Here is a 20,407-nt window from a genome sequence, read left to right as displayed (position 1 = left end):
GTGGTATTGGCTTGACCTATTTTGAACTTTTCAGTAAAAAAAAACTTATGCCTTCTATTTTCTGCCCCTTTACTTTTTTAGAAATGGACGAGGACCCCCAGCCTCTGCATCTCGACGATGCATGCAGCCATTTTATTAATTATTCACACAAGACCTTATAAAGTTGTACAACAGTAAGACTAAAGCCACCGTCTAGGCAACATCTGTTGCTACTCCTATCCAGTTGATAAAGGGATGCCGATAGTCTTGGCCTAATACCAAACAGACCTCGCAGCCAAACCTAAACATCTAAGACCTGAGGTCCCACCCATGACGCCTGCCGGGTATGGGGTACCCACCAGTCTGACGGACTCCTCAACCAGGACGTCTGCCGGGTATGAGGCCGCCGCAGCTACCTGCCATCAATCCATCTTCAGAGATGTACTGTTGCACCTACCGTGCCAGGTCTTTCTGCCATTGACGCCACCACGAGGCCAGACAACATCGTCCTCCTGCGTGAGTCCATCCTCGCACATTGGACGCCGAATCTGCACTGCGCAACGCCGTCGAGATCCCTCGCCATCAATGTGTAGGATGAAGCACCGCTCCACTAAATATGCGGTCCACTGGTCTCTCGAGCCCGTGCACACCTCCAAGAATGACGCCCCCAAGGGGGAAACGACATGAGAACACCGTCGTCTTCCGATCTACTGATCTAGGATTTCCCCCGGAGGTAGCAGACAGTGGCCTTGAACTTCTCCTCGGCGATGCCTTCAAGAAGGGAATATCGCAAAATAGCATCGTCACCGCCGGCTTTGGCAGCAAGACGAAAGCAAGGTATCACCCGGATTAGTTTGAAGGACCTCCATCAGCATCTCGTGCACGGATCGCCACCATCCCTACCGGGGGCTGGACGATGGATCTAGGCCGCCGCTGCCTGACCGGCCACGGCACCACCACGGTGCCTAAGCTGGTGCCGTCAGGACCACCATGCCCACATCTAGACGCCCTCCAGATCTACTGGCCCGTCGAAATCCATCTGGGCAAAGCGAGGCCCGCGATCTCGGCCGCCGCCATAGGTGCTCCTCAGCCGCGGGGAGAACGCGCATGCGATGTCGCTGCCATCACACTCGGCACGGGCGCCCACTGCTCCTTGCCGCCGGTGCACCGTCGAGCCATGAGCCGCCGCCGCCGACAGGAGACCGCCACCACCCCGTGAGGGGGAAGGCCCCGCCGCCGCCATAGGTGCTCCTCAGCCGCGAGGAGAACGCGCATGCGCTGTCGCTGCCGTCACACTCGCCGCCGGGCGCCCGCTGCTCCTTGCCGCCTGTGCACCGCCGAGCCATGAGCCGTCGTCGTTGACAGGAGATCGCCACCACCCCGTGAGGGGGAAGGCCCCGCCGCCGCCACAGGTGCTCCTCGGCTGCGGGAAGAACGCGCATGCGCAGTCGCTGCCGTCACACTCGCCGCCAGGCGCCCGCTGCTCCTTGCCGCCGGTGCACCGCCGAGCCATGAGCCGCCGCCGCCGCCGGGAGATCGCCACCACCGCGTGAGGTGGAAGGCCCCGCCTCCGCCGTCACTGGCCATGCTACGCTGGTTTGGCCTCGGGCGGCAGCAGGAGGAGGGAGACTAGGGAGGAGTCCTAGGGCCGGCGGCGGTGGATCGCCCCCCGTGTCGCTAGTGGTTGGCGACGCGGGGATCGGGTATAATATGCGTTCTGCCCCTTTACTTTTGGTGAACTGTTTCGAATTTTCTTAACTACTGGAAAACCTGTGTCTTCTTATACAGTTCGGTGTTGGCTGCTAGTGCGCCAGTTGCCTCATGTAGCCTTTCCGGTTACTCTCCACTAGGTAAATATGCACGTGCATGCAGTCGACAAAATTTAACCGCATGGCGACATGCAACCCGCACATGCTCCTCAATCGCTACGTGAATCATGCACGGGATTGAATTATCACCAAATATAATGCCACTGCGTCCCAATTTTACTTATCTTTTACTCCCTCCGTCCCATAATATAAGAACTTTTTTGGCATTACACTAGTGCCAAAAACGTTCTTATATTATGAGACGGAGGGAGTAATCCGTATTATCCCAACACGTGACATAGGACGAGTGCCAATTTATACATACCAAAAAGTATTAGTAATAGCCAAAGTTGCATTTTTAGACCTCTTTTTCCGAAGTAAAAGAAAACAAGTGTGCTTACAAGTTACTTATTCAATATTGTTTTGCAAGTTCAACAATGCACTTCCCTACAAAAAAATTCAACAATTCACTATCCCACTATTTAGCAATACTACTCATGAGTCATGAGTCATGTACTGCATTGCTATTTAGCACACATAAAGCAACGAGATGAGGATAAAATAGAGACGTGGACATACTTATGTATTGACAAGAGATTACCAAATTTTTAAAACATGTAATATTTACTCCAAGCCGATCAATCCAGCTCACGTACACATTATTCTTTTGTACATACGCCTCAAAAGGTGGAGGCTGCCACTGGAACCAGCCGTATCAATTTTGTATATTTCGAGCTGGATCAACATGTACTATATACACATGACTGCGTTTGGTTAGTTGAGCTGTACGTCCTAAGAATGTATATAATCGATCTGTCACCTCGAAAATGAAATAAGATAAGATAAATAGAAGGACGTGCTCATGGATCTAAGATCGGAGAGTTGACAAGGAGGTCAACGACAGATACGCCAAGTGGAGATATTGTCGCCGATCGATGCAGACATGTGTAGTGGTTAACATGATAATTAACTAATTGAAGTTAAGTGATCGATAATCACTCGTCCTTTTATTTTGATGGATTGATCAAGCATGAACGACTTTTCCTTCGGAGGCACCAATCGTTTTCACATGTGTATATTACTCCATGCAATGACTTTACGGATCCATGCATGTATATTGTATCTATACAACAAGAGACCCTAGACTTGCCATCTTCGTTAGTAGCTACCCCGTTGATCTGATCATATATCGGTCGATCAAACGAGCACACTTGGTAGGCTTATAGTACCATGTACTCCAACAATGCAAGTTGCTTAGAGAGATGATTGTAAAAATAAATTCATTTTTGCTTAAGCACCGGTGCTTGTTTCTATAACAGAGATGTCTAATTAAGCATATGTGCTATACAAACAAGTATACCTGCACTATGACATCCCTTTAATAGCGTTAGTAAACGAACAATTAGTTGTTATACACGCATGTACTCTATCATAGACATTTAAGCAGTAATTGCACGAGAACTCCAAACTTTATCGCCGGTCCTAATTTATCTTTTCCTTTTTCTGTATAGCCCACAAACAAAAATCTTTTCTTGGGAATAGCGGTCACATCCTTACGCGTCGTTGCTCTTAGGCCGCGCTTGGATTGATTGTAAGTTAATACATGTGTATATCAATTTTACAAGTGTATCTTACTGGATTAGAGTATTTCCGGCCGGAAACAATACAGACCTGCAGAGGTGTGTATTTTCTTTGGGTGTATCCGATATAAATACGACAATCCAAGCGAGGCCTTAGATACATATTTCCTTTGACAACTGAACGATGCAAAAATCAAGTCTTGGCATAGTATTTAGTTTAGCTATCGGCTGTTGCGTGTTTGTTGAACTTGTAGCAAGAATGAAGCCCAAGTTGAAACATCAAGAATAGACGGGGGCGGATTGTTCTGAAACATGAAATTACTCCATAAAAAGGGCCAACGTGGCATCACCATTTTCCTTGTTTGCACACTTGACAAGTGCAAAATTAAGTTCGCACGTCAATGGTCGGTGCACTACAGGATAAGTAAATCACTCAAAAAGCACGCGGACAAGCACATCGATGAGTATCATCATGAAATTATTAGTGGTCAAAATTTTCATTTAGTCATCGGTCAAGCTTCGAGCTGCCGGCGGGCATAGTTTCACTTGCTCTTCACGTGAAAGTGTGCATGCATGCGGCTAGTCGACAAAATTAGACCGCGCGGCCACATGCAACGCGCACATGAGGAGTATCAAGCTGCTAAATCTCAATTGCAGTACACATGATCATGGGATTAAATGGCCACCAAAGATAATCATGGTAGTATCCCATTACCAACTTTATTATCCATACCGGAGCATCAGTAGGTATGTGCTTACGACTAGTAGTAGTACTACTCGACGATGCACTAACCCACTAAGGCCTTATACAATGGGAGATGCTTAGGGAGCTGCTTAGAAAAATAAACCGAGTTTTTCTGAAGCACCGGTGCCTATTTCTATAAGAGAGACGCTTAGTTAAGCATCTACCCTGTACAAATAAGCACCGATGCTTAAAGAAAGCCTGGTTTATTTCTCTAAGCGCCTCCCCTAAGCACTGCATTGTACAAGGCCTAATTGGTACTCTTGAGCCTCCTACTGCATTGTTCTTTCAGCCTTACATAAAGCAAGGAGAGCAAGATAAGATGGAGATGTGGACATATAGATTAACAAATTGCTTAAACTATTAGATATATAGTCCACGCTGATTGATCCAGCTCTACATTATCCTCTTTTGTACATATGTACACCTCAAAAGTTAAGAGGCCGCCGCTGAAACCGTAGGATTATTTTTGTATGGTTCGAGCTTGGCTGATAGCTATACCAAAACTAGTTAGTTGGTCTGTAACGTTCAAGAACGTGTGGTCATCTCTGGAGACTAGAGATCGACCAGACAGAGAGTCGACAAGAAGATCTCGATGGAAGATTCGGTAAGCATAACATGCTAATTAACTAACAAATTAAAGTGATCGAAGGCTAGTCGCCGTCTCGTTTTGACGCATCGAAGTGATCACTTACACATGTGTATATATTTTATTAGCATATATGGCAGTTCCGTTCACTACTGAAGGTGAACTTAAGTAGCTCTAGCTGATCATGTTTGTTCTATGAGTTACTCATATTTATCCACAAACTCAAGAGCAAAATATTCACACCAAAAATATTTCTGGAGTTTAAATTATCTGTCTAGCCTTTTCCTTCTTAAGTTCGGGCACATTAAGCACAAAGGACGGGAGTCGATAGCTTGGATCATGGAACCAGTCCCGGGCGTCCCATTTTGGTCCTAATAAAAAGGACAACGCGCAATGCCACTTCCCCTTTTTCCTTCACAAGTGTCAAAAGTTATACTAGGATGCAGGTCAATAGCACACACACGCATATTGATGTATACCAATATGAAAGTAATGGTCAAGAGCTAAACTTGCAATGGGTCGGTCATATAGTAGCATCAACTCAAAAAACTTTGGAGAGACTCGATCCCACTGTAGTAACAACACTAATTATACTCCAAGTAAAATCTTGGCAACCATCAATCGATCAAGGTAGCTGCATGCTCACTTGCTCAGTCGCAAATCGAACTAGGCGATAGCGGGATGGATCGGGGTGGTGTAGGGGCCTGCTGCCGTGATGCTTATGGTGGTGGTACTCGTGCTATTTTCGCTTCACGGCAACTTTCTGCATGATCGGTCTTCCTCGACCTGGTCATCGACGTGTTCCGGAACTTCCGCTGGAGTACTTGCCCAGGATATTTGGATTGGACATAATCCGGTCGTGCACGTCCATATCAGCCTATGAGGTTCTGAGGGCGTGGCAAGCTCTGTTGGTTGATGACACCTTGAGGCATATCGGCTTCTTGATTTCCATGGTGGAGACAGCGGTGGAGAAGGTCATGGTGGCCGAGATCGGAGGATCGGTTAGATGGACGCAGCCTTGGTAGCGATTGAGTCAGCCAGGTGTGAGATAACTCTCAGGAGCAGCAGTGATAAGTTGGGGTGGCAGCACCGGCGGATTTCATTTTTGGTGGTGCTCTTCGGGTGCCGAGTCGTGATTTTCATGGTGAAAACCTAGGGTCTCACCTTCATTGGTTGTGCTTGGCGATTGCCTTGCTGAAGGAATTGTTTTGAGAGTGCGGATTTTCTCCAGTGTGAAAACCTAACATCTTGGATCGGGCAACGATGATGCTTGTGCACTATTTCCTTCTTGGAGGCGTTGCTTTTGAGACACCTTTTATGTTTTTCGGGTGTTGTGTTAGGTGGTGGTATGTGTGCTGCTGTTGCGAGGGGTCGATTGTTGTGGCAGGACCTTTATTTTTATTTTATTTTCATTTCCTTTTATTTTTTCCTTTGGCTGTGTGCATCCTGGATGTCTCTGTGATATTTTGTTGGTGCAGAGGCTGGGTATAATTGGTATCTTCGCGATATTAATATATTCTCCTTTTCAAAAAAAAATCTTGCTTGAAAATTTTACACCATATCAAAGGGGTGCATGAGGGTAATCTTTGCTCCGGCTGCGCCCCTGATCATGGCTACTAGTTACCTCATGTGGTCCTATAGCTAGCTAGCCTTTTAACTTACTCTCTACGTTGTAATTAAATATGCACATGCAAGCAGTCACAAAATTAAACTATGTGGCGACATGCAACCCGCGCAAAGCTGCTCAGTCGGTACATGAATCATGCACGGGATTGATCTATCAGCAAATATAATTCAGCAATATCCAATTTTACTTATCTTTTACTCCATAGTATAAGAACACGTGACGCACAAGCAGTGCAAATATATCCGTACAAAAAAGTATTACCAATAGTCAATGTTGCACTTTTAGGCCCCTTTATCCGAAGCAAAAGAGAAGAAAAAATATTGTGCTTACGAGTTACTTGTTCAATATTGTTTCGCAAGTTAGGAATGAACTTCCCTGCAAAAAAAAAAGTTCAACAATTCGCTACCCCACTATTTAGCAATAGTAATCATGAGTCATGAGCCACCTACTGCATTGTTAAAAAGCACACATAAAAGCAAGGGAATCAAGATAAAATAGAGAGGTGGACATACGTACATATGTATTGACAGGAGATTACCAAAATTTTAAAACCTGTCATACATGCTCCAAGCTGGTCGATCCAGCTCACACATACATTATTCTTTTGTACATACGCCTCAAAGTTGGAAGCTGCCACTGGAACCGGTCGTATCAATTTTGTATATTTTGAACTCGATCAACATGTACTATATACACATGACTGTGTTTGGTTAGTTGAGTTGTAACATCCTAAGAATGTATATAATCAATCTGTCACCTCAAAAATGAAATAACCATGGTCATCAATCTCCACACATCGCAGAGTTGACAAGAAGCTTAACGGTAGATACGCCAACCACTTGATCAAATGAAGATATATGTAATCGTTAACATGCTAACTAATTAAAGTGAAGTGATCAAGGGTTAGTAGTCGTCTCGTTTTGATGTATTGATGGAGTATGAACGACTTTTCCTTGGAAGGCACCGATCACTCTCACTTTAAAAGATGTAAATTACTCCATATCCATGCATATATATTGTATCTATACAACAGGAGACCCTAGACTTGCTACCTTCGTGATTGGCTACCCCATTGATCTGATCTGATATCGATCAATCAAACACGCACACTTGGTAGGGTTATAATACCATATGTACTCCTACAATGGAAGTTGTTTAGAGAGATGCTTGTAAAAATAAATCCATTTTTGCTTAAGCGTCGTTGCTTGTTTCTATAGCAGAGATACCTAATTAAGCATATGTGTGTGCTATACAAATAATGATACCTGCACCATGGCATCACCTTAATCGTGTTAGTAGATGACCGATTAGTTGTCAGACACGCATGTACTCTACTATACTGTAGACATTAAGCAGCAATAGTAGTACATGAGAAATCCAAACTTTGTCGCCAGTCCTAATTTTCATTTCCTTCTTTTTGTATAACCCACAAGAAAGAACCTTTTCTTCGGAATAGCGGTCACATCCATATGCGTCGTCGCTCTGAGATACATGTATTTCTTCGACAACTGACGATGCAAAAATCTAGTTTGGGCATAGCATTTAGTTTGGGATCGGCCGTTGCATGTTTGAGAACTCAAAGCAAGAATGGAATCCAAGTTGAAACATCAAGAACCGACCGGATTTGTCTTGAAAAAGGACCAACACGCATTGTCACTTTCCCTTTCTTTCCCTTTCGTTGCACACCAGACGGAGTGCAAAATTAAGTTCCCACGTCAATCGTCAGTGCACAACAGGATTAATAAATCACTCGAAAAGTACGCAGGCAAGCAGATCGATGAATATCATTATGAAATTATTAGCAGTCAAAACTTGCAATTAGTCGTTAAGCCTTCGAGCTGTCGGCGTGCATGGCTTTCACTAGCTCTCCACGTGATAAGTGCAGACGGATGAGGCCAGTCGACAAAACTAAACCGCGTGGTGACATGCAACGCGCATGTGGAGTATGAAACGGGGTACTTACTAGCTGCTCAGTCGCTAATGGAGTACCTACACATAAATCATGGGATTAAATTGCCACCAAAGATAATCATGGCAGTATGACATTTTATTACTTATATTTTTACCAACTTAATTATCCATACGAAAGTAGTGCTTATGAGTAGTGGTGCTCAGCGATGCACTAACCCACTAATTAGTACTCATGAACCATCTACTTTTCTATAAATGGTAGATTTAGTGGTTCAAAACAAGCATCAAGAAGATACAAACACAATGAACAGGCACCTGACCTCGGCACTCTAGGATGCACAGAGCCAATGAGCCACCTACTGCATTGTTCTTTTACCCCATGCATAAAGCAAGGAGGGCAAGATAAGATGAAGATGTGGACATATAGACTAACAAATTATTTAAACATGTTACAAATATTCTCCACGCTGATCGACCCAGCTCTACATTATCCCCATTTTTGTACATATCTACGCCTCAGAAGGTGGAGGCTGCCGCTGAAACCATACGGCCAATTTTGTATAGTTCGAGCTCTCGGCTGCTAGCTCTACAATCATGTTCTACTATATACACATGATGGCGTGTAGTTAGTTGCGCTGTCGCGTCCTAAGAATGTATAGAATCCACCTGTCATCTGAAACAAAACACAAAAAAATACAAGAACGAGTGCTCGTCTCTAGAGAGTATAGAAATCGAGTCGACATCTTTTTTTTTTTTGAAATGAAGGCATACCCCCGGCCTCTGCATCATGATGATGCATGCATCTATCTTATTAACAATCCACAAAGTATCGTCATAAAAGTCTTACAGCTCGCAAACGGAGTAGAACAAAGTAAAAAAGGAAAATTACATGCTGAGAAAGACAACCGATACGGTAATAAGAAGGATAAGCTCCCTAGACTCCTATCATGTTATGGTACGGATCCAAGCTGTAGCTCTGAAGATAATCTGCAAGAAAGTTAAAGTTTGTTGTCTGTTAAAAATCATATCATTCCTGCAGTTCCATATAGCCCATAATAGCGCACATATTTCAATCTAAATACGAGGCGCAGTAATCTGTTCAACCCCAGCTAACCACGTCCCAAACAATGATGCAATATGGAGTAGACATGAGTTGACGAGAAGTAGCTCGGGTTAGAGAGATCGAGTAGACATGAGTTGACGAGAAGATCTCGACGAAAGATACGGGAAGCATAACATGCTAATTAACTAACTAATTAAAGTGATCTCGTTTTGATGGATCGATCGAGCATGCACTACTTTTCCTAGGGAGGCATCCATCACTTTCACATGTGTGTATATTTTATTAGCATATATACTCCAAGATCATGGCACTTTCGTTGACTAGCTAGCTGGTAGCTAGTTGATCTGATCATACGTACCGACCGATCAAACCGTACTAATTGGGCTTATAAGTACCTACCTCTTGCCATCACCTTAATGACCATTAGTAGACGGCCAATTACTACGGACACGCCTGTACTGTACTGTACTATACACAAGGTTAGCTTCTGGCTAGCTCTATTCTTAGATAGCCAGCCATGAAGGGTCTCGTCGTAGTCCTTCTGGGCCTTGTGATCGTCAGTGCCATTGGTGCTAGCAGCGCGGATGTGCGGCGGCCGGTGGTGCCGGCGATGTTCGTGCTGGGGGACTCGACCCTAGACGTGGGCAACAACAACCATCTGCCGGGGAAGGACGTGCCCAGGGCCAACGAGCCCTTCTACGGCATTGACTTCCCCGGCGGCGCCCGGGCCACCGGGCGGTTCAGCAACGGCTACAACATCGCCGACTTCGTCGGTACGTATCACGCAATTTCACAACCATATGTATGTATGTGTAGATCATGTGCTAACTTGATGGATGGATGCAGCGAGGCAGCTGGGGTTCGAGAGGAGCCCCCTGGCATACCTGGTGCTGAAATCACGCAACTATCTCATCCCCAGCGCTCTCACCAGAGGGGTGAGCTACGCCTCGGCGGGATCCGGGATCCTCGACTCCACTGTAAGTCACTTCAATTTATCTACAGATGCTTGGCTATGTGCTCATTTCTTTGTTCCAACTTGCAACGGAGTTCTTTTAGTGTGAGATGGTATGTAGAAATATATAGCTTCATGTTACGTATATTACAGTGGTTTTATTAGTATTATGATTTATGAACAATATAGACGGTGGACAAATAAAATTTCAGGGACAGATTGTGCCGTGTAGTATCTATATAGCAGGGGGAAGCTTTCCAAGTTGCCAGTGTAAATATTTCAAAAAAGTTATATTGGCAGTAACTAAATTTAATATTCTAGCCGAAAATGTGCTCAAAACGTCCACTTGGGATGGTACTTTCCCAAACAGCACGCTGTCAGTGGATTTGTCTGGTTTACTTGGAACCGATGTCCGAGGCAGAGAGCTCTCGAACGTGGGATCAGGAACCGAGACACGTGTATAGGTCGATCATGTACGCACGTTACCTCTGAGAAACTTATAATTAAGTTGTTTTATGGTTAGTTTTACTTTGCGGGATGTTTTATGGTTAGTTAATCAGAGTCTGTGTGCAATCACTTCATGCAGATGCCGGAGACGTTCCCCTCTTTTCGAAAAAGTTAGTTAGATAATTAACTAATCATCAGAAGCGCACAACAAGCACTCCAAATTAAACCGAGTCCTAGTTTGATAACCATATGCTTATATGATGGCACGTATACATGCCACAGTTCTCAATTAACTGCAAGTGTTGTTGTGGAGTGTCCCCTGTGGTGTCTAATACAAATTTAGTTTAGTATTTTCAAATACAAATTTGACGACACTAACTTCTTGTCACATGAATTGAATGTTATATATCGTTTAGTCAAACCTTCGTTTCTACAAAACTAAAAGGTTTTAATTTTAAAATGCAGCTAATGTACTGTTACTAATCAACCACTTGGTTATCTTTTAGCTAAATAACCATGCATATGTTATTACTCTAATATGTAGCCATATGTATTTTGTGAGCAGAACGCAGGAAAGAACATACCGTTATCGAAGCAGGTGCAATACTTCGCGTCCACCAAGGCCGAGATGGAGGTTGTGTGGGGCAGCCGTAAAGTCTCCAAGATCATCGCCAACTCCTTCTTCCTCCTTGGCACCGGTAGCAACGATCTCTTCCAGACCAGACCAAAGTCCCAAGCTGATGTTGCGGCACTCTATGCCACCCTCGTCTCGAACTACTCCGCAGCCATCACTGACCTGTATGGAATGGGCGCGAGGAAGTTCGGGATCATCAACACGGGCCCAGTCGGGTGTGTGCCACGGGTGCGTTTGTTGAACGCGACTGGCGCCTGCAACGATGGAATGAACCGTCTCGCCGCCGGGCTCGCCGCAGCGATCAAGTCCGGCCTCGCCACCACGCTCACCACGACCAGGCTCCCTGGCCTCGCGTACTCCCTCGCCGACTCCTTCGCTGGCTCGCGGGCCAACTTCAAAAACCCTCAAGCGACCGGGTTGGTGAACGCCGATAGCGCTTGCTGCGGGAGTGGTAAGCTGGGCGCGGAGGGTAAGTGCATGAGGAACGCGACACTGTGCGGTGACCGTGACGCATATGCTTTCTTTGACAATGTGCACCCGAGCCAGCGGGCCGCTGAGCTGAGTGCCCAGGCGCTCTTTGTTGACGGCCCAACACAAATCACCGCACCCATCAGCTTCAAGGAGTTAGCCCACCAGAGATGATTGATAGACTCAAAACAAACCAGAGATGATTGATTGATTCTTTGAAAATTAGTACAAGACATGATTGATTCTCTTGAGTTTGAGTGATTATGTATGTTGTTGTATTTCTTTTTCAAAACTCCATATATTGCCAACTAAAAGCATCTAGCCGATCCCCTAAAAAATAGAGGAGTAAACGGCTGAGTAAACCTCAGTGGAGTATTTTGACTTCATTAAGTTTTGGTCGTCTCTAGCTGATCTCCGAAAGTTAGCGGAGTAAAACTTACTCAAACACTTGGCACGCGCACTCCAGCACTGACAGGACGGACAAGACGAAGGATGGTGATGGGAAGGAACAATAAAAATGATAGATACATTAAAGACGTATCATCCGCCAAATTAAATATCCACCACTTCCAAGATATAAGGGGCATTAGTTTAAAAGTCAAATTTCTTTAACATTGACCAAGTTCAAAGTAAAAAAATATCAACATCCACAATATCAAACAAACAAATTATGAAAACTAATTTCATGACGAATCTAATCATACTGATTTGATATTATGGATTTTGATATTTCTCTACAAATTTGATCAAACTTTAAAAGTTTGAGTTTTCAAAAAATAAATACACCTCATATTTTGAAATAGAGTGACTTTTTTTTTAAAGAAACCCAACAACACCAGAGGCGCACCAAAGCGCGCCCACCCCTTCGAGTCTTCCATAACACTATGCTCCCTAATTTGTAATGCCTTACAGTCCATTGAGGTCTCCAAATTAAATTCGGTCATCCGATTTTGACCGAGTCAAGAATTTCTCAAAGCTCTTTCATTTAATTATTTTATACTATACACTATGCTCCCTAGTGATTTTGACCGAGTCTAAAATTTCTCAAAGATTGTCCATTCAATTATTAATTACTATACACTATGCTTCCTAATTTTCAAGCTCTCACAACTAATTGGGGTCTTCTATTTAGAATTAGGTCATCCGGTTTTGACTGGGACAACAATTTCTCAAAGAGCCCTCCAATCTAATTATGTTAATTCACTTGTTCCCTAATTTTGAAGCTTGTTAATTCAAGTGAGGTATTCAATTTTGAATTTGGTTTTTGATTCTGATCAGGTGAATGATTTTTGAAATCAATCAACAGAAACCTGCCTATAAAAACATATCAAACCCGCGCACCCAATCATCACTTAGAGAAAAAGAAGAGCCACCATGTGATACTATAGCACCAATAAATATGGTTTGATAGTGGATAACACAGAATCACGCCGTGAAATGCCCACCAAACATCTAATGGGAAGGAGCAACAGCAATAGTTCTCCGGAGGGGTCGTTCCCTCTCAATGGAGACCCTGTATGATTTTGAATTTTCGTATGGATCCAAAGGACTTAGTAAAATTTGAAACAATGAATACATAGGATTTTTGTATATATAGCTGAGTTTGATAGTGGGTCGATTGCTATTAGTAGTGTTAGTTGAAGACTTTAACTCACTAATAGTGATAGAGAAAGCTACTATCGATTAGTTACTAGCATAACTTTCGCACAAATATTAGTACATGAACACTACATATCTGGTAGTGTGGTCAAAATGTGAAATCGAAATTCAGTACTGACATATAGCTCATTGTAGAGGAACACACACTAGGACTCACGTACGTGAAGATGGTCTCTTTTTTGGCAACCAATCGATACATCTCTCTCTGCAACAAAATGGAAGAATCAATTGATGGATTTGCTGCTGCTCCAACTCCACAGCTTTTTCTAGTGACTTTTCATTGCATTATATAACCTCCTTACAAACCGACTCAGTGTTCAATTCGTTGAAGAATTCCAAGGCACACCCAACACGACTCCACACCCGGGATACTGACCCAGTTTAAACACAAACCAAAAGCAATGTGAAACATGCTAACATATACTACGACGACGACAACGACAATGATAAGAACACATGATACGCATCCTTGTATCTTGTTTCCGATCCAAGAATAACCATACATGACATGCTGTGTGAAGCGTCAAACTCCTTTTTTTAGTTGGTAGGATACTGCTGCATTATACCACTAGGTTCATCAACCGACAAAAGCATCTGCACAACATTTTCCATGGTGGGCCTTTTTCTACTGTCTTCTTCTAGGCATGAGACAGCCAACTTGACTATCGTTCTTGCTTGCAGGTCATGGAACTGGCCACTCAACCTTATGTCAATGACGTCAGCAAGCCATAAGTGTTGGTTGCCTTCCAGCATCAAATTCTCTATAACATCCTAACAACCCTTCCAAGGACCATTTCAACTTCCTCGCCGGCATTTGACGCCCAGTCTGAAACACGAGCCCCCATGAGTAGTTCTAGGAGAACCACTCCGAAGCTATAGACATCAACCTTTGTTGTAACTGGCTGGCTAGAAACCCACTCGGGAGCTATATAACCTCTAGTTCCATGAATCCTTGATAAATTTTTCTTGGATCCACTTGTGTTCACGAGTTTTGCAAGGCCAAAGTCGCTGGTCTTTGGCTCCAAGTTCTCATCCAACAATATATTCTCGGGCTTGATGTCACAGTGGATAACCCACTCCATGCACTCGTGGTGAAGATAGGCCAATCCTCTTGCCACCCCTAGAGCAATCTTAAACCTTTCACTCCACCCAAGTAACCTTTCACTACTAACCAGGGTTTTATCCAAAGAACCATTCTCAACATACTCTAAAACTAATATTCTGTGTGGACCATCAGAACAAAATCCCCAAACCCTTACCAAGTTCATATGGTAAATCCTTCCAATCACACTCAGTTCATGTTGGAATTCTTCTTCCCCTTGGTTTATATCTGCCAACCTTTTCACCGCTATAGCCCTCTTGTCTTTTAAGACCCCCTTGTATACAAGACCAGATGCTCCACATCCAATCTGATCCTTGAACTTTTGAGTTGCTGTCTGCAACTCCATGTAAGTGTATCTGCGGAAATGGTTGGTTACCATTTCATAGCCAACCTCAGCTGGCCATACTCCTATTAACTGCTTGCCCTCCATTCCGAGAAAAAACCAGCACCCTAGTGCCACAAATATTACCTCTACACAAAATATAGCCAACAAGAATCCATATGAGAAGTACAAGTATTGTGACTGTGATCCACTTTGTCTGCTCTTAGGTTGATCCCCAAAATCTGGAGTGAAGTTTTCGCTCTTTGCACTACAATTAGGAACATATCTAGGACCAAAAGGTTGCGAGTGAGGAATTGATGACTCTCTGACCCGTAGTGTCTTAGGAATCTTGAGATAGATAGAACCACCACTAACAGCCGACCCGGTTACACCCCCAACAAGGGACCACTTTGGATAGCAACGCCCGGTTCCTTGCCAGTATGCAAAACCTTTGCAATTGCAGTCCTTCGAGCATATCTTCTTGCACTCATAACGTGAAACTCTAACATGCTCACTTAGATCATTACCGTGGAAGTCAGTGGTGGGTAGCTTCAAAAATATCTCCTGCCCATCACAACTAAGATTGAATGTTGGTCTGCAACCTTGGCTCCGGTCACTTGGGTTGATGACCTCATGTCCAGGGGCACATGCACAAGCAGGCTTGGGTGTGTACACACATATTCCATTAATGCCACAAAGACCGCGTACCGAGCAGGTCTGAGGATATGCCATCCATGTGACCAACCATCTTCCATCTGTCTCATTTAGACTGTATAATCTAAGGTTGCCATCATAATCCAGTGTTAATCTCCTCGTAACCCCCTGACCCCAGTCAACAGCCTTAAAATTTAAATTGTCACTTCCAAGAAAATACCCCGAACTATCAAGGACCCCAATTGTGGTGGTACTAAAAGCACGTCTGTTCTTTGTCCATATATCATTACTAGGATCTGGCCAATATTTAAAAGAGATATCCTTCTCATCGTCAAACAGTGTGAGTATATGTTCATCATCAAAACGGAAGCTGTAGTGCCCAGGGACAAGTAGCCTACTAGAAGATACCAACTTTGTAGCACTAGTAATGTTCTGATATGGCAGCAATGTGTCGGTAGGAGAATGGAAGCTTTGCCAAACAATGTTATCACCTTGGCCCTTGACGACGAGGTTCCCAGTGTCCAACAACTGTGCTTGCTTGGCATTTGAAGAAGACGTCACATTGTTCGCCCAGACGGGCCGGCCATCATAGTCTTCTACGGTCGGCCATCGGAATCAAGGATGACTTGGGATCCCGGGAAGTACACTGGGTGGAGATGGTTCGCACTCCAGACGACCGTCTTTTCAGCCGTGTTGGAGTACCATATGGAGAAGACGGAGGCCGTTTCGGAGATGTTGTGGAAGCCGCAGGTGAAAGCACCATCCGGCGAGCGGAGCACGTCGGAGCTATCCTCTACGGAGAGAGAGGAGCCCGGCGAGAGGAAGTCGCGAGCTGAGATGTGCGGAAACAGGTGCAGCAAATTTAGTAGGAGGAGAGGGGTAGAGCGTGTATACATATGTTTGGTGAGGCACCGGAGTTGCTCTCTCATCTCCAGAATGATCACAAACCGGGGCTATTATAGGAGTGTTGCCAGCTGCTTCTGTCTTTGCGAGATAATGCTGTTGGAAATATGAGCAATTTACCAAATGATTTTATTAACAGAAATAGTAGATAAAACATGACTAGTATAGCAGTGATAAAACAAGTCATGCGATTTGACAAAGTGAAGGTAAATAATATCTGCATATATGAGCTAGAACCGATCATCTCTCGAGCAGACAGTAGATCAAGATGCATATATGAGGTAGATCCTAACATGTGTAGGGCAAACAGTAGAACAAGGAATTGTGGCAGGATCTCTAACAGGAAAAACAAGAACACGTACTGGATAGCAGCCGGAGCAGAGGCACTGGACTTGGGGTCGGTGTCCTCCATGTCGTCGAGGAGGTTGTCGACGTCCGGGAAGTAGTCGTCGTCGGGGAAGTAGTCGTCGGAGTCCGGGGCGTCCGTGACGAAGAAGTCAGTAGTCGCGCAGAGCGCTCCTCAAAAACCTTATCACCCTTCTCGCGGGAAGGACTCAAAAGGGTGCGGTTTCGGAGGCCTACTGTCCCGACCTACGGTGCATGCCGCAAGCCGGGATGGGGAAGATTGTAGCAGCAGCGCAGTGCTCAGGAGCCGGTGGCGAGAGGAAGAAGGAGTTCTGGTGTGTCTCTCTGGAGAGGAGCGACCTCTCTTATATAGGCACAGGAGAAGGACGCGAACAGGCTGCGGCGGGAGGTGAAGCAACGGAGGGAGACGAAACGAACAGGCAGCACGCGAAGAGGTGCACCGTTCGTATTCAGGCTCCACCACAGCAAAACGTTTCAGCTCCTGTGTGACCATTCGTATACCCGTCGTGCGTGGCAAAAATTTAGACATCGGCTCGGCTCATTCCCGCAACCCACGTCGCGTCGCGTCGTGACGAGGCATGGCGTGGCGAGGCGGGCGGCGGAGGAGCGCGCGTGGATGTCCCTCTTGTTCTCATGCTCATACATGTGGGGAAAGAACCTCACTTATAAAGAGGTCCAACTCCCTCTAAACTAGCAATGTGGGACTAAACTTTAGTTTCACCTCTTGCCTTGCACGAATGGGCTGCGTGGGCCTCTAGGATTTATAGGAATTTCTGAAACTGCTATTGGGCTAGGCCCAAAATAGACAAAATTCCAACAATCCCCCACCAGATCCCAGAGGCACACGAAATTTGCCTTTGGTTCCAAAACACTGTTTTATATACCAGTACTGCAGTGGAGACTGTTAAGTTGAACTTCCACTTAGAACTCTATGCTACACTAGTAAGTAACTTGAACAGTGGACTATGCCTTGAACTGCAAGTTTTCTGCGAATCTAGCTTCACATAAAGCCTTGACCGATACGTGGCTACCATGGGTCTTCCCCGCGGGTGGAGCTTATGCTTCATACTCCGAGACCTTTCATGAGTTTACTAGAGAGAACCCTACTCTCATAGATTGCGACGTTTAACAATCAGACTCATATAGGTGCGTTCTTCAAAAGATGTTCTGCAGGACAACATCTCTGCTTCAAAGAGCTACTTAGAACACATTAAGATATACATCAACCTGCCATGCAGATTAGGAGAGTATTGCATCTTCATGGAGTGGTATTTTTAACAGTAAGGATACTCTCCTCCCAGTTGACCAACAACGTCTTCCACATCTAATTCATGGAATCTCCGATCACAAAGAATAGGTTACTACTGTGAATCAACTCATATTGTGGGTCTCATACCCATCTCCCTCGATGCATTATCTATCACATTATGTGATAGACCCTTAGTAAAAGGATCTGCCAGATTTTTAGACGTTTGGATATAATCCAATGCAATAACTCCGGAGTTTTTCATTTTCCTGACATACTTTAACCTTCTCTGAACGTGTCTTGATAACTTCATGTTATCCTTTGAACTGTTCACTTTCGTGATCACAGTTTGATTATCGTAGTTCATAAGGATACCCGGTACAGGTTTCTCAACTACTTGCAAGTCATTCAAGAGCCGGCGAAGCCAATCTGCTTCGACCGTAGCTGTATCTAGTGTTGTGAGTTCTGCTTCCATTGTTGACCTCGTTAAGATGGTCTGCTCGCAATACTTCCAAGAAATAGTGCCACCTCCATGAGTGAATACATATCCGCTCGTGGCCTTTATCTCATCAGCATCTGAGATCCAGTTTGAGTCACTATACCCTTCAAGCACCTTTGGGTGCCCAGTGTAGTGAATTCCATAATTCGCACTGCCTTTCAAATAACGCAAAACTCTCTCTAGAGCTTTCCAATCCACATCTCCTGGTTTTGAAACAAACCGACTCAGTTTGCTAACAGCAAAAGAGATGTCAGGTCTTGTAGCACTGGCTAAGTACATAAGCGAGCCAATAATCTTAGAATACTTCAATTGATCTCTAGCAATTCTTCGATTCTTTTGAAGCAGCACGCTACCATCATATGGTGTTGGAGAGGGCTTGCAGTCACTATAGCCAAAGCGACTCAAGATCTTTTCCACATAGTGAGATTGAAGCAATGTAATCCCACCATCATCATCTCTCAATAACTTGATGTTCAGAATGACATCAACCACTCCTAAATCCTTCATCTCAAAACAACGAGATAGGAAATCCTTGACCTCCTTAATAACATTCAGATTTGTTCCGAAAATCAGTATGTCATCAACATACAAGCAAAGCATAACTCCCTCGCCCCCACCATGGAGATAGTACACACATTTGTCAGCTTCGTTCACAACAAAGCCTGCAGCTGTTAAAGTTCTTTCGAACTTCTCATGCCACTGTTTGGGTGCTTCCTTGAGTCCATACAAAGACTTCAGCAACTTGCACACTTTCCCTTCCTGACCATCTATTACAAACCCATCTGGTTGTTCCATATAAATTTCCTCATCCAATCTCCATTTAGGAAAGCAGTCTTAACATCCATTTGATGAACGAGAAGACCATGTGAGGCAGCTAGTGAAAGTAGAACTCGAATAGTGGTCAGTCGAGCCACAGGTGAGTAAGTATCAAAGAAGTCTTCACCTTCCTTCTGGGTATAACCCTTTGCCACGAGCCGAGCCTTGTAGTTTTCAATAGTACCATCAGGCCTAAGCTTCTTCTTGAATACACATTTGCATCCTGTAGGTTTGCACCCATAAGGACGATCAGTTATCTCCCAAGCTTCATTCGCCAAGATGGAATCCATCTCGTTACGAACCGCTTCCTTCCAGTAGTCAGCATCTTCCGATGCATAGGCCTCCGAAATAGAACTGGGAGTGTCATCTATGAGATACACAAGAAAATCATCACCAAAGGACTTTGCAGTCCTCCGTCTCTTGCTCCTAGTAGGAACTTCATTGTTTTCCTCCACAGGACTTTCAAAGTGTTCCATCGAAATGGCAGGTTCGGTAATTGTACCTGGTTCATGATTCGATGAACTAGGCATCTCATGTTTAGATGAGGTAGCCATATCCTTCATGGGAAAGATATCTTCAAAGAAAGTCGCATCATTCGACTCCATGATCGTACCGACATGCATGTCAGGTACCTCAGATTTTACAACCAAGAATCTATAGCCAATGCTACGAAAAGCATATCCCAGGAAAACACAATCCACAGTTTTTGGTCCCAGCTTCCGCTTCTTTGGAATTGGCACATTGACTTTCGCCAAACAACCCCAGGTTCGTAGATAAGAGAGCTTTAACCTTTTCTTCTCCCATTCCTCGAATGGAGTTATCTCTTTGTTCTCTGTGGGAACTCGGTTTAGGACATGACATGCAGTCAATATCGCCTCCCCCACCATGCCTTGGAGAGACCCGATGTGTCTAACATGGCGTTAACCAAATCATTTAGAGTAAGGTTCTTTCTTTCGGCCACCCCATTTTACTGAGGTGAGTAGGGAGGCGTCCTCTCATGGATTATACCATGTTCCGCACAAAAAGCATCAAATTCATTT

At 44.5% G+C, this 20,407-nt stretch overlaps 1 protein-coding gene and 1 pseudogene across 1 annotated transcript; one reads left to right on the top strand and one right to left on the bottom strand.

The window, feature by feature from the left end:
• Nucleotides 1–9,747: 9,747 nt before the first annotated feature.
• LOC119340886 (GDSL esterase/lipase At4g28780-like) lies at nucleotides 9,748–12,115 on the top strand. The gene is made up of 3 exons (XM_037612786.1): nucleotides 9,748–10,072; nucleotides 10,146–10,276; nucleotides 11,264–12,115. Exons 1-3 carry the CDS (start codon nucleotides 9,817–9,819, stop codon nucleotides 11,972–11,974), a joined length of 1,098 nt encoding a protein of 365 aa, XP_037468683.1. The 5' UTR covers nucleotides 9,748–9,816; the 3' UTR covers nucleotides 11,975–12,115.
• Nucleotides 12,116–13,996: 1,881 nt separating this feature from the next.
• Nucleotides 13,997–16,433, bottom strand: LOC119336792 (annotated as a pseudogene).
• Between the last annotated feature and the right edge of the window lie 3,974 nt (nucleotides 16,434–20,407).

This window comes from Triticum dicoccoides, chromosome 7B, assembly GCF_002162155.2.
Source record: "Triticum dicoccoides isolate Atlit2015 ecotype Zavitan chromosome 7B, WEW_v2.0, whole genome shotgun sequence".
NCBI lineage: Eukaryota > Viridiplantae > Streptophyta > Magnoliopsida > Poales > Poaceae > Triticum > Triticum dicoccoides.
Note: the sequence above shows the minus strand (reverse complement) of the source record. Positions and strands in the feature narration are given on the sequence as shown.